The sequence below is a fragment of the Gracilinanus agilis genome, chromosome 2 (assembly GCF_016433145.1).
Source record: "Gracilinanus agilis isolate LMUSP501 chromosome 2, AgileGrace, whole genome shotgun sequence".
Classification (NCBI taxonomy): Eukaryota; Metazoa; Chordata; class Mammalia; order Didelphimorphia; family Didelphidae; genus Gracilinanus; species Gracilinanus agilis.
Genome location: NC_058131.1, coordinates 286,003,292 through 286,018,586, shown reverse-complemented (window position 1 = coordinate 286,018,586; position 15,295 = coordinate 286,003,292). Strand labels below are relative to the sequence as shown.

The following is a 15,295-nucleotide window of genomic DNA, read 5'->3' as shown; positions in this document are numbered from 1 at the left end:
GAGAGAAATGCTGGCTATTAATTCCAGAAAAGCCTACCCTAACAGTCTGCCTATTAGAGAGCTCTACCCAAGCAACAGAAGCCGAGTAAGGCCCCCGTGAGAGGAGAAAGAACTTCTGTTACCAGGAGTCACGGGTTATGCCTTTGCTGTGTATATTTACCATGTAGGCCTCTGTGCCACTCACTCTACGTTTGAGTCCACTCTCCCCATGGACACAGCAGTGCTTCTGCAGGAAAATGTGCCCCAGGTGATGGAGGGAGGCTTTTTGTAACTATTACTCTTACTATGCCATTTAAGGAGATTCCTTTGATAACAGCTAGTTGACTCTACTGTCTGACTGTTAACAGGAAGCCCATGGATTAGAGCTCAGGAATGATAGTGTTAGTAGTAGTATAGTTCCACAGCATGAACTCTAGAATTATAAGAATAGTCACAGGCACTTCTGGAAGATCTAACTCACAAGTCTGAGTTGGGTAGAGTAATCCCAGAAGGAATGTTATATGTTAGTGATGGCGAACCTTTTAGAGACCGCATGCCATGCCTCGCCCCCCACCGAGTGCTGAGCATGCCCCACACCCCCTTACCCCACACAGGGGAGGGAGGAAGCAATCCCATTGGGCTGCTGGGGTAGGTCATGTGAGGAATGTCCTCAGTGAGTGTAGAGAGGGGGAGGGGAGGGGCCTGAGTGCTCTGCTCCTCTCCAGTTCTGCCACCTGTGAGTCCCTCACCTTACTCTCTATGTGTTCCCATTGGCTGCTGGGCAAGGGGAGGGGCATGTTTAAAAATATTTTCAGGTACGAAGAAGAGGGAGAGGGAGCAGCTCCACCAGAATCCTTCTACCTTTCTAGTAATGAACTGGGGAGGGGAAGTCAAGTACCCACAGAGAGTGCACTGCGTGCCATCTTTGGTATCTGTGCCATAGATTCACCATCACTGTTTGTCAATAGCCATAACACCAAGTAACTTTCTATTGCTCTTTAAAGTCCATACAAGCAAACTTTTTAAAGAGATGCATTATCTCTTTTTTAGCCATAACGGGCATGTGATTCTTCCATCTAGAACAGTGGTTCCCAAACTTTTTTGGCCTACTGCCCCCTTTCCAGAAAAAATATTATTTTAATAGCAATTAACAGGAAAGATAAATACAACTGTGGCCATCACCGCCTACCTGGATTGCTGCAGCATCCACCAGGGGGCGGTAGCGCCCACTTTGGGAATCACTGATCTAGAAGGCCTGTGTATTATTGCCCCTTACTGATAGCTTTCTCCTACTGATATCTTCAATGACAACAAGAAATAATTCCTATACTTTTTTTTTTTTGCCTCTTTTTCAATTTGGTGAACTTTTTACCTCTTTTTTACTTCCATTTTTACCCTCTCCTTCACAGAACTGTCCTCTTTTCTCAGTAGCCAGCTCCCATACCAGCCTCTAAATTTGCCCCATCTCATTCCTTGCTACTCTGCCCTAGGATGTTGGTGTTGCTACTATGATCCATATCCTGATACATAACATTCTGGGTTGCCTTTCACAGCAAGTTCTTGTTTAGGGTTCTTTTATATTAACCTTCTTTTCCAGCCAAAACTATTCTACTATTTAATGTTTCTGTATACTTCCATTTCTATTTATTTATTTAATCATCTCATTTTCCCTGTCTAGAATGCTCTCCCTCCCATTTCTCCAAATTTTCCCATTGCATCAAAACCCAATTCAGGAGAAGTTAGGTGGCTCATTGGATAGAATGCCAGGACTAGAGATGGGAAGTCCTGAGTTCAAATTCAGCCTCAAACATTTCCTAAGGGCTACATGATCCTGGACAAGTCATTTAACCCCAATTTCTTAGCCCTTACTACACTTTGGTCTTGGAATTAATATTCAAGGTATCACTTCTAAGACAAATAATAAGAGTTTAAAAAATACCCAATTCAAATCCCACCTTTGTAGGAAAGCTGGTTGAAAACACCAGCCCAAAAAAAATAGTTGAAATAATTAATAACTTTAGCAAAGTTGCAGGGTACAAAATAAATCCACATAAATCATCAGCATTTCTATATATTACCAACAAAGTTCAGCAGTAAGAGAGAGAAAAAAGGAATTCCATTTAAAATCACTCTAAACAATATAAAATACTTGGGAATCTATTTGCCAAGGCAAACACAGAAATTATGTGAACACAATTATAAAACACTTTTCACACAAATAAAATCAGATCTAAACAATTGGAAAAATATTAATTGCTCATGGGTAGACCAAGCTAATATAATAAAAATGGCAATTCTATCTAAGTTAATTTATTTTTTGAGTGCCATACCAATCAAGCTACCAAATAATTACCTTATAGAACTAGAAAAAAGAATAACAAAATTCATTTGGAAGAATAAAAGGTCAAGAATATCAAAAGAACTAAAGGAAAAAAATGTGAAGGATGGTGGCCTAGCAGTACCAGATCTCAAACTGTACTAAAAAGCAACAATCATCAGAACAATCTGGTACTGACTGAGAAACAGAATGGTAGATCAATGGAGTAGATTAGATACACAATATACAGAGCTAAATGACCTTAGAAACCTAGTGTCTGATTAACCCAAAGATCCCAGCTTTTAGAATAAGAACTCACTCTTTAACAAAAACTTCTGGGAAAATTGGAAAACAATATGGCAGAAGTTAGGTATAGCCCAATATCTCATACCCTATACCAAGATAAGATCAAAATGGATATGATTTAGATGTAAAGATTGATACCATAACTAAATTAGGGGAACAATGAATAGTTTACCTGGCAGATCTTTGGAAAAGGGAAGAATTTATGACCAAACAAAAGATAGGGAGTATTATAAGGTGTAAAATGAATAAGTTTGATTATATTAAATTTAAAAGATTTTATATGAACAAAATTAATATAACCAAGACTAGAAGGGAAACTGGGGAAAAATTTTTTATAATAAATTTCTCTGACAAAAGTCTGATTTCTCAAATTTATGGAGAACTAAGTTAAATTTATAAGGATACAAAAGCCATTCCCCAATTGACAGATGGTCATATGGTCATATGGATATGAACAAGCAATTTTCAGATGAAGAAATCAAAGCTATCAATAATTATATGAAAAAAATGTTCTGACTCGCTCTTCATTAGAGAAATGCAAATTAAAACAACACTGAGGTACCCCCTCACACCTATCAGACTGGCCCATAATATGACAGTAAAGGAAAGTGAAAAATGTTGGAGGGGATGTGGCAAAATTGGGACACTAATGCATTCTTGGTGGAGTTGTAAATTGATCCAACCATTTGGGAGGGCAATTTAGAACTATGCATAACTTTTGATCCTGTAATACTACTACTGGATCTGTATCCCAAAGAGATAATAAAAAAGGAGAAAGGACCTACTTATACAAAAATATTTATAGCAGCTCTTTTTGTAGTGGCAAAGAATTGGAAACTAAGGGAATGTCCATCAGTTAGGGAATGGCTGAACAAATTGTGGTACATGTTGTGCTAGAAGGCATGATATATACAGGATGATCTCAGAAAAAGCTGGAAAGGTCTGCAGGAACTGATAGAAAGTGAAATGAGAAGAACTAGGAGAACATTGTACACAATAACAGGCAATATTATATGATGATCATCTGTGAAAACTTGACTACTCTCAGCAATACAATGATCTGGGACAATCCTGAAAGATTTATAATGGGGAATGCTCTCCACCTCCAGAGAGAGAACTGTTTGAGTCATCTTTCATATCAGTGTATTTATGTTTTATTTTGGGTTTTTGGTTATGTATGAGTGTGTTTTTACAACAATGATCAATATGGAAGTGTGTTTTGCGTGACAATAAATATAAAATGTTGTAAAAAAAGGAATATTTAGGCATAAAAAAGGCTCTTCTGATCATAATGTAAGCTTTTTTCTCAATGACTCAGAGTCAAATATGTGACAGGCACTGCACTTTTTGAGTTATTAGATATATAAATTATGATAATGCATACTTTACATATGGTGAGTACTTTAACAAAATAAAAAAGAAGCATTGCTTGACCCTAAAAAGAAAACACCAGCCCACAGAGTTCTCTCCCTCCTCTGAATTCCTACAAACAATAAATAAAAATTTGGCATTTATCATATACAACTCATTACTGTCCCCTAGCTTTCTATGTCAATCGGTAAATCTAATGAGCTTTTACAAAGCACCTAATAAGGTCCATGAAGCCTCTCTCAATCTGCCTTGCAATACTACCCACCTGAACGTAAATAGTACCTGACCTTTTCCACTGCACAAAACCAAATTCCTTTATAGGGTGATTCACTCAATCAGAATCTAAGCAAGAACTGTCTCAATTTTTCTATCTGTATCTATAGTACTGAACACGATGCTTGGTACAAAGTCAACACTTACATATGTTTTTCCATTGAGTCCCATTCTCTATGTGTCAGACCCTGTGCTAGGTGCTATGGATAAAAAAACACAAGCAAAAGCAATTCCTGTCATCAAGAAGATGATTTCTGGGGAGGAATATAACATGTAAATATAGGTATATATAAAATTGATACAAGATAAATCTGATAGGGAAGCCAGAGAGGTCAGACAAAGGCTCACTTTGAAAGTGGCTGAGCCTTGAAGGAAACCAAAGATTTTCAGGTGAAGATGAGGAGAGAGGCTGGTGAAGAGGGAATCTCTTGTTCTAACTAAATTTTAAACTCTTTAAAGGCAGAACCCCATGACCTTGACCTCTTTGCATCTCCAATACTTGGTACAGTGAGTGGTTTATAGGCATCAATACATCCACTGAGAAGGTGACACAGGACAGCACCCGAGAACCAAAGTGGGTACACAAGGGTTGGACTTGGCTTCTGCTGTGTGGAAATCACCAGTGGGATGGAATTTTGGGTGGCAGAAGATGTCTCTCCCCATTTCTACCCAAAGACCTATTGGAGTGACACATTTCTACCCAGGAAATCCTTACCTTTGGCCTCTCTTTCTGTTCCATACAGCAACCAGAAGGCGCTTCTGCTCATCTGCCTCTTGGATGGGACTGTAAAGTAAGTCAAAGGCATCAAGAAGCAGGGCCCAAGCTGAATCAAATAAATATCATTACCATTAAGTCATCTTTGGAGACATAGTTCAATGTACGACTTTATAGCTACCTATTGAGAAATTCTGGGAAACCAATCACTATACAAAAAATTTTTCTTCTAGTTATTCGTGCTATAACATTAAAGAGGAAACACAAAGAGAGACTTTTTCCTTGCTAAACTAAGACTTTAGAGATAAAGATTTCAGCAAAGGAATGACCCCCCCCCCAGAAATAGGAGCAGCTCAACCTGAATAAATTATTGGTAAATTAACTAATATGGTTAAAAAACCTGAAAGAGCTACAAAACATGCTTGATAGCTCTCCTACCAAGGCACCATGACTAAGCCTAACTTGGGGGGGAAATGCAGAGACCCATGGAAGGGAAACCTCATCTAAAGGTGTGTGTATATATACACATACACACTCTCCAATTTGAGAAGAATGTTCCATTACAAAACAGAGGACCTGTGACTTCCTCCACCTAACTACAAAGGCCCAGAAATCAGAAGAGAGGGAAAAGAGATCACATTCTAAATACTCTTTATACACCAAAAGGCCACCAAAGAACATGCTTGAAAGACTCCTTCATGCTTAACAAAGGAAGTTTCAGCAATGCTTGGGTCAGTGCTCTCTCAAGCAAAATGTTTTACTGAGGCCCTTACTTCACCAGAAGTGCTCTTATTCTGCATTTCAAGGGCTCCCTCTTTCCAAAGGCTGAAAGTGGCCAAGCTTCTAGTTCTAGTTTTAAGCCTAAGGCACTTAAATTATAAGAAATAGCTAAATCACATCTAGCACACTGATTTGACTATAGCCATATATGAGGTACTGTGCCAGATCTACAAAGAAAAAAAGAATGAAAAACATAGATGGCCTTTAAAAACAAGCACAGTTTCAGTTGGATCGCCAGAAGAACCTCTTCTACTAAAGAAGAGAAGGGCAGAGTAGAACAGAGTTATGCTACAGTAGATTTACTTACAAAAAAAATCGTTCATGGAAAGCTGGATTTTTACAGTCTGGGATTGTCTGAGTTTTTTGCCTCCGTTTCCGATCATTATCTGGTACCACTGACACCTTAAAATGGAAATGAACTTGTATTAGCTAATCATATGTACTCTCAATCATGTGCAGCTTGTTACCAACCACTACAATTACCAAAGGTATTTAGTCAACTTTGTGCACCAGCTCAAAGTTGCAAAAAACTCAAATAACAGCCAAATATTAAAAGCCTTCCTTCTCATATGTCAAGGAGTGAGCCACATCACATAAATTAAAAGGTACATAAAGGTATCAACATCTTAAGGCTGAAGGTAGCTCTCAAAAGAGCCAGTACACAAAGCATCCCAGCTTTGGGGACAAGAACTCACTATCTGACAAAAACTATTGGGAAAACTGGAAAACAGTTTGGCAGACCCTGGGGATAGACCAACATCTCACACCTTTTACCAAACTAAGATCTACATGGGTACATAATTTGGACAGAAAGAGTGATACCACAAGCAAATAAGACCATGGAATACTTTACCTATCAATCTATGGATAAAGAAAGAATAGAGAATAGAGAGCATCATATGATATAAAATGGATAATTTTGATTATATTAAATTTTAAAGTTTTTATATAAACAAAACCAATGCAACTAATATTAGAAGGAAAGTAGAAGAGAGCAGCTATGTAACTCAGTAGATTGAGAGTCACACCTAGAGATGGGAGATCCTGGGTTCAAATATGACTTCAGACACTTCCTAACTGTGTGACCCTAGGCAAGTCACTTAACTCCATTGCCTAGCCTTTACCATTGTTCTCCCTTGGAACCAATTCACAGTAAAGTTTAAAAAAGAAAAAAAAAAGAAAAGAAAGAAGAAAGGAGAAAGTTGGGGGGGGGGGAATTTTACATCAAGTATTGTATCTCTGATAAAGGTCTCATTTTTCAAATATGTAAAGAACAATTAAATTTATAAAACTTTGTCATTCTCCAACTGATAAATGGTCAAAGAAAATAAAAGAGGTAGCTTTCAGATGAAAAAATCAAAGCTATCTATAGTTATGTGAAAAATGCTCTAAATTACTCTTGATTAGAAAAATACAAATTGACAGAAAAAGAAAATGATAAATATTGGAGGGGATGTGGAAAAATTGGGACACTAATTTTTGATGGAATTGTAATGTGATCCAACCATTATGGAGAACCATACCCAAAGGGCTCTAAAACTGTACATACCTACCCTTTGATCCAGCAATACGACTACTAAGTCTATATCCCAAAGAGGTTTTTTTAAAAGAGAGAGAAAATGACCTATTTGCACAAAAATATAGCATCTCTTTTTGTGACAGCAAAGATCTGGAAATTGAGGGGATGTCAATCAGTTGGGGAATGACTGAACTAGTTATAATATATGATCTGAAAGCAGACCAAACATCTGCTTTCTTCTTTTTTTTGTTATTGTTCAAAATCTCTTCCACAAAATGACTAATATGGAAAAATGTTTTATATAATTACATATGTAAAATCTATATCAGATTGCTTACCTTCTCAGGGAGGAGGAGAGAGAGGAAGAAATTTTGGAACTCAAAATTTTAAAAAAATGCTAAAAATTGTTTTTTACATGTAATGAGGAATAAATTTTTTAAATAAAATTTTTTTAATTTAAAAAAAAAAAAGAGTCTATACAGGGCCTTAGAGAAGACAGGCCCAGACTAAACTAGAAACAGTTTGTTCCCAAAGCATAGGCATGACTTCTGGATTCCTGGTTAAGCCTTCAGGCAAAGCTGACTTTTCCAAGGAAAATACAATTCTCTTTTTTCACTATTCATAACCACTTGACTAGAGGAACATATAACTCAGGGACAGAAGGTAAGAGTTTTTAAAAAGGAAGAAAAGCAGAAAGCTGGGGGGGGGAGGGGAGAATTCTATAGCAAGTATTGTATCTCTGATAAAGGTCTCATTTGACTCCTCAAAAGGTTTCAAATCAAAAAAAGAGTATGGATTGCCTGAGATGAGTTGGGATAACCCTGACCCTCAGTTCAAATTCTGTTTTTAGTCTCCTTAACCAGACCAAAGACAAATGCAATTCCCAGTCTATTCTCCAGACCTTCAACCTAGAATTCACCTCTGAAATTTATGACTGCCCGGAGCAACAATGAACAGTCAGAAAGCCTAGAAGTGTCTATCACCATTCTGTCTGATGCCTGGTTCAAGGTCCACACCTCTACTCTGTTCCTGAGTCCTGATTCATGACTCAGCTGTGAATTAATTCAATACTCTTTTTAATCTTTATCATTATGGGTACTCATTTTACCAACACAGATCACAATCTCTCCATCCTTCAGGAGACAGTTTCATGAGTTACAGTAGCCAAAATATTCATCATCATCAGGTCAGCTTCCTGGTGATGAGATTATGAATTTCATCAGGCTGGTACTGAAGTGACAGAGCACTGCTAGACCTAGATTCAAAACACTTCTAGCTTTGTAGGACCTGGCAGAGTTTGCACTCCCTGGTAGGACCTAGAAAAGTTTGCCCTCCTATGGTACAGCCTTCAAGAAATTAAGTTACCACTGTACCACAATGTGTCATCATAGTAGAATCTTAATGAACAAGGTCTCCAATGGAGAAAGGGGAAAAGAATCATTGCATTCCCTACCACTAGCCACTCTAAAGAAAGTGAACATTTACAAATGGCAGACCCAAGCTCAGCAGCTGGCAACAACCATCCTACCCATACTCTACTCCCTTCTCCCAGCCGCCCAGAAGGATCAGACCCATGCCCAACCCGGCTCCCCCTGCAACATCCCTTCCTTTGGAGATTGAGCTACCCAAACCATTTGCATCCTATATATCCCCTTGTGAAAAACTGTTCCCAGCCCCTTCTTCGGGTTACTTCACTCTCATTCCCCTCAATTCTACCCCATCCAAACTTTTATGACCAAACATCCAAATTCTAATCCACTCCAAACTTACTCACCCTTTATTTTGTGCCCTCTGGAATTCTTGTTCCATAAAGAATAAATTCCTCTTCCCCCACCCTCCACCTCCCCTGACCTCTTTTTGTCAACACTTTCCATGTATTAGCCTCATGGGACCTGGATCCCCCAATTTCACTATATCCCTACCTATTAGTTATCTCCAGCACTGACTGTACCTTCTTACATCTACTAACACATTCACCTTATAAAGGGGTACTTATTCCCCTTTGTCACTTCCAGATCCTCCTTTTACCTCCCTTCACTCATTGATCCTTCCTCCTTTGAAGTCTTTTACTTTAAAATTTCCTACTCATTCAAAATTGTTAGCTATAATATACCAGCCCCCAAGTCATTCTTTCCTTTTTTCTCATAAAGTTCAGCACCTGGCTCATTATCTTCCTCTATTTTCCAACACTAGCCTCATATTACAGTACTTTAATATTCACACAGATACTTCCTTAAACTCCCTTCTATACCATTTCCTCAACCTTCTTAAGTCTCACAACCTCCTCCATCCATCCACCTGAAGTTGCACATTAGATCTTGTCATTACACACAAGTTTTCCACTGCCCTAATTTGAAACTTCAGCATTTCCCTGACCATAGTCTTCTATTACTCCACTTCGCAAAATGTTTCATCCTTCTTTGCCTACATCAAAACCTCCAATACCTCCACTCCTCAGTCTTTTCTCAGGCTGTTTTCCATTGTTGCTCTGATTTCCCTGTCCTTCTTTCTCCACTCTCAACCCAAGTATTGGCTATTTCAGTTCTACGTTGTCCACTGTTCCTCTTGCCAGACTATAGCTCTGGACTACTTACTCCCACCATCCATTTCCTCCACTCTTAATCAAAAGCTGCTGAAAAAAATCTCACAATCTTGCTAATTGGGTACATTACACATTCATGATCTCCAACCTCAAACAGGCCCTCATTCAACAAGGCACTCCTTTATTTCCCCCAAATTGATTCCTTATCTCCCCATGGAAGCTATTCCAAACCTTCTCTTCCCTCCTCAAACACCCCACACTTCCTGCTCTCTTCTTTCTCTCTCAGTTGAGGACGTTGTCTCTTAATTTAGTAAGAAAATTGAGACCATTTGATATGAGGTCCCTCTGCTCTTATTCTCTTCCTCTCTCTTCATCCAAACTGCTTAGACATTATCTCTCACACTCTTCTCCTTTGCTCCAGTCTCTGATAAAGAAAGGACTTTTCTCCTGGCCAAAGCTAATGCTTCTATATGTATATTTGATCCTATCTTCTCCTGTCTTCTCCTTGAATTTATATCCTTAATGATTCCCTTCTCGACTCTTCAACTTCTATTAACTGTTTTCTTCCCTTTTAAACACACATACATTTCCCAAGCCTTGAAAAAAATAGTTCACTAGAATCTAACATCCTCTCAAACTTTCTCCTCCCTTTCTCAGCCAAATTCCACCTTTCCTCACTCATCATCCTTCTACTTCCCCATGTTTGTAATTTTGGCATTAATACTGAAACTCCTCTCTCTCCCTCAACCTACATATCCAATTAGTTGCAAAATCTTTCCATTCTACCTTTACAAAATCTCCCAAATGTGACTCCATACAACTATCCCCATAGGGCAAGTCCTCACTGCCCCTTACCTAGATTATTGTAAGAGACTCCCTTGCCTCAAATTCTTTCCACTCCAGTCCATCCTACACAGTGCTGCCAAAGCAATTTTCCTTAAGTGAAGATTTGGCCTTATGACTTTCCTCTTCTACCAACTACAGTGGCTTCTTATGGATGCTAAGTTAATCCATAAACACTTCGGTTAATTCTTAAAGTCCTACACAAGCTGGCCCCAAACCATATTTCCAGTTTCACTGAACATAATTCCACTTCCTTACTTTGCCATCAGGCCAAATTGGCCTCTCCTTCTTTTCCTCACACATACAACACCCCATCTTCTGTTTCTATATCCTCAAACTTGATGCCATCCTTCATATCCTCTCCTTACCTCTGCCTAATAGTTCCTCTCTTTAAGATACAGTCAAAGCACCATCTTCTGCATGCAACCTTTCCCAAATCTGTCAAATAAAAATGCCCTCCTCCCTCCCAAACTAGCTTCTATTTAACTATTTTGAATACATTTGTATTTGTTAACTTTATATTAATATTCCTTAATGTTTTATTAATGCACTGAAGTCCAGAAAAATGTATTTCATTTACTTTAATCATTTACTTAACATTAAATTTAAAATTAAATTCTCATTCATTAAGTTCATTAAGAGAGGAACTAATTATTTTGTACTCCCAGCCTAGGATAGTGTGTGGCACATAGTAAGTAAGTATTTAATAAATATTTGATTAATTATTGGGGAGTGGGATATTGAAGAAAAGAAAGATGAAGCCAAGGTCAATCAACAATCAATTTATTAATCAACTATTATTTGCTAGACCCTCTGGCAGGCACAAGGGATACAAATCCAATATATACAACGATCTCTACTCACAAGGAAGAGCCTATATTCTAATAGGGGAAACAACAAGGACATATATAAGCACTGAAGGAATGAGCTTCATCTTGAAGGAAAGAGGGAAGAGATTCTGTGAGGCGGAAGTTATGTTCAAGGGATGGAAGATAGACATATTATAGTTATCCAAGTGAAAGGTAATGAAGTCCTGAACTAAAATGGTGGTATGTGAGTAGAAATCAGGGAACAGATTCAAAAAATGTGGTCAAGAAAGAAATGACAAGAGTTGGCAACTGATTGGATATATGGGATTAGGGAGAGTGCAGGGTCAAAGATGACAGTGAAATTATAAAACTGGTTGACTCTCAGGGTGGTGGTATCCTTGAAAATAATAGTGAAGTCCAGAAAGGAATGGGTTTGGTGGGAAAGATAAAAAAAAATCTGTATTTGCTTATCTTGTGCAATTCATTCTGTCTCACTGAAGAGAGACAGACAGAGAAACAGAGACAGAGACATAGAGAAAGAGAAAGGAGGGGGACTCTTACTCATTAATCACTACTAGCTTACAGGCATGAGGGGATCTGGGGGACAAAGGATAGGTTTCCTGAAGAAGGTGTCAAGGTTCCCAATGGCACCTATATAGTAGCCCTGATAGGTTCAGACTCAGTTCAAAAGAGAAGTTGGAAGCTTGATAGCAGAAGGAGGGGGCTGATTTAAGGACTGGTAGAGGAGAAGGGGAGCTATGATTGTATTGGAGATAAGCTCCCCATTTTGCTATCAAAGGGAAGGTGGAATGTAATCCATTTTCCCAATGTCCAACTGGTTGATCACATATTCCCTTGGGTCAGGTCACGGCCTCAGTCCGGAGACCACTAATCTAGAGGTTCGTTAAACAAGTCTTAGAATTCTCCTCTTCTCTCCAACCGCCTAATCTTTAGCCATTTCGAATGGCTAATTCTAGTTAAAGAATTGGTGGGATTATAACTAAAGCTGCCTCTAAAAGGATAGTCTTAATTATATGTGAATTTCAAATATTTGTGTTCTACGTACCCCTCATGAGTGTTACCAAGGGACATTTATAACTCTATGCTATAAACTGATCAAACTAGATAAAGGATGGAAAAATATTCTCTAATAAAAAGTACTAGATAAATGTGAGCTATGTCTACTGACGTGATGGAAGGGCAATCGGTCAAGATGGAGGGAATGGAAGTGTCCTAGGACATGGCAGAATATGCACCAGGTACTCAATAACTACTTGTATTGACAAAACCCTAACACACACCACCCTGAAATATGTTCCATTTCTAAATGTCCTAGGGACACAGAAACTGGGAGGCCCATGTTTTAGGGCATCCTTCACCCATCCCCACCGTTACATACCTTCACATAAGCATCACAAGGTTGAGAGTCTTTGTTCATGAGATCTCGGGCTTCCATGACTAAAGAGAAGTGGATAGAAGGATTACTATCAGAAAATGCACCTGCCCCTTTAGCTGCAAGATTCCTCCCTTTCAATTTTGTTATGCTAACCTTCCTCAAACCTGTCACAACCCATGCTAAATCAAGATGAAATGAAGAAGCATAGAGTAGGCCAAGCAGACAATGCTAACATTGTCATATAACCACATATGAATCTGAAGAAGAGTATATGGAGAGGTAAAAGGAATCACAGAAGCAAGCCCTAGCTCTTATAGCTAAAGCCTCAAAAAAGTAAGACAGAAAGCCTAAAGTCAACTAAATCTATTTGGTTCTTCTTTTCTATGCTCTTTATCCAGTTTCAGCTGGAAGCTGAAGGCAAACTCTGCACAAGTTTATTGCAGGCTGGGCCTTGTGTTCTGAGCCTAGTGCCCTGTAAAACAAGACAAAGGAGAAGGACTGACCATGGAGGAAAGGCATAAGTAGAAACATAGGAGAAGTCAAAGTAAAAAATATTCAGTACAAATAAAGTGATAGCTTGGCATCAACTGACTTTTTCAAAATAGTCAGAGTGGGATCCCTGACTGAAAAAAAAAGTCTTTCCCCAGTCCTTTAGCATACTTCTAGGCAGATAGGAGAATCAAGAGCAACAGAAGGAAGGGAAGGAGAGAACTTGCCAGTGTGTGCTTGCTTGGGGAAGCATGGGATATTGCAGGCAGAGAGCACTGCCTCTGGTGGGATAAAGCTGCCCTGGCTAAGCAAAATGGCCTGGAATAAGAGCCCAAAACATATGAAACAGAAGCAGATAAATTGCCCTATAAAAGACCTCACATTAAAGCAATATTTGTTAAAAAACCAATATATCAGGAGCAGTTAGGTGGCTCAGTGGATAGAGAGCCAGGCCTGGAGACAGGGGGTCCTATGTTCAAATCTGGCCTCAGATACTGACTATTTGTGTGACCCTGGGCAAGTCACTTGATCCCCATTGCCTACCCTTACCACTTTTCTGCCCTGGAATGGATACTTAGCATCTATTCTAAAACAGAAGGTAAAGGTTTAACAAAACAAAACAAAACAAAACAAAAAGGGGGGGGCAGCTGGGTGGCTCAGTGGATTGACAGCCAGGCCTCTAGAGATGGGAAGTCCTGGGTTCAAATAGGGCCTCAAGACACTTCCTAGCTGTGTGACCCTGGGCAAATCACTTAACCCCCATTGCCCAGCCCTTACCATTTTTCTGCCTTGGAACCAATTCACAGTATTAATCCTAAAATATAGGTAAGGGTATTAAAAACACACACACACACACACACACACACACACACACACACACACACACTTTGCAAAGAAAAGGATAATTGAAATAGGATTGAAAGCAATAGAAATGATCTGCCTAGCCCTCATCAGAAGAGATGTATAAAAACATACTTACTATGAAGGAGTAAAACTCGGCCTTCCTTGTCTATTGACAGTTTCAACTGACCTGAGGAAAAAACAAAAGCAATCCATTTTATCCCACATATGATCCAAAAGTCAAATGGCTATCAATATAGGTGAATCATTTTTATCAAAATGGCTAGCAATAGATGTGATTTGTTTCCATCAAATGGTTCTCAAGCCCCAAAGCAGAGAAAGGTCGGTTTTCCATCTCAGGAACCCCCATAAGACTTCCTAAGCAGTTCCTACCGTCAGTGTCCATCAAGGGAAAGCAGCAGGAAGGGAAATCGAAGAAGAAACCATCTCACAGCTGCAAAGAGAGGAAGCCCAGAAAGAAGTGCCACAGAAGGACACATTCACAGCTCTGGGGCCCACGCCCTTTTCACACTTAGATTCCTCTAGAAGGCTCCAGCCTCTCCTTCCTACTTTTCCCTGAGGAACATTCAGATTCCAGAGCCCCTACTTGCTAGGTGATGAAGAAGGCAGGGTCCTCTTCCACTGGAACAGGGGTCAGCAACGTATGGCCCTTTCTGCAGGAGCCATAAAGTCAATTTTTTTTCAAGCACTGTTACAGGAGCACGCACTGTGAGCACTGTACGGCTCTCACGAAATTACATTTTAAAAAATGTGGCATTTATGGCTCTCACGGCCAAAAAGGTTGCCGACCCCTGGACTAGAGGATGTGAGTGCAAAGGTCACAGCCAAAAACAAAGACTTTTCGCAACTGATGAAACTCAATGAGCCTGGAACCCTTTGGAGCCAAAGCCAAGGCCCCGGGAGGCCTTTTGCGTCCTCCGTGGTAGACACATTTCCCATCAGAGGAATAAAATGGTTGAAGCCTAATAAATGTGGAATGAACAAATGAATGAATCTATGCTTTTAAACTACAGTCCCAAAAATACGTACACAAAAATATTCATAGCCATGCTCTTTGTGGTGGCAAAAACTGGAAAATGAGAGGGTGTCTCTCAA

The 15,295-nt window shown here is 39.2% G+C and overlaps 1 protein-coding gene across 1 annotated transcript in view; it reads right to left on the bottom strand.

Moving 5' to 3' along the window:
* RGS3 (regulator of G protein signaling 3) overlaps positions 1-15,295 on the bottom strand; it is a 212,021-nt gene that overhangs the window by 174,633 nt on the left and 22,093 nt on the right. Inside the window, exons 2-5 of the mRNA XM_044664086.1 lie at positions 14,319-14,369; positions 12,854-12,912; positions 6,049-6,143; positions 4,962-5,030 (exon numbers count right to left, since the gene is read on the bottom strand). Of these exons, the coding sequence (XP_044520021.1) occupies positions 4,962-5,030; positions 6,049-6,143; positions 12,854-12,912; positions 14,319-14,369 (274 nt within the window). The remainder of the gene's footprint in view (positions 1-4,961; positions 5,031-6,048; positions 6,144-12,853; positions 12,913-14,318; positions 14,370-15,295) is intronic.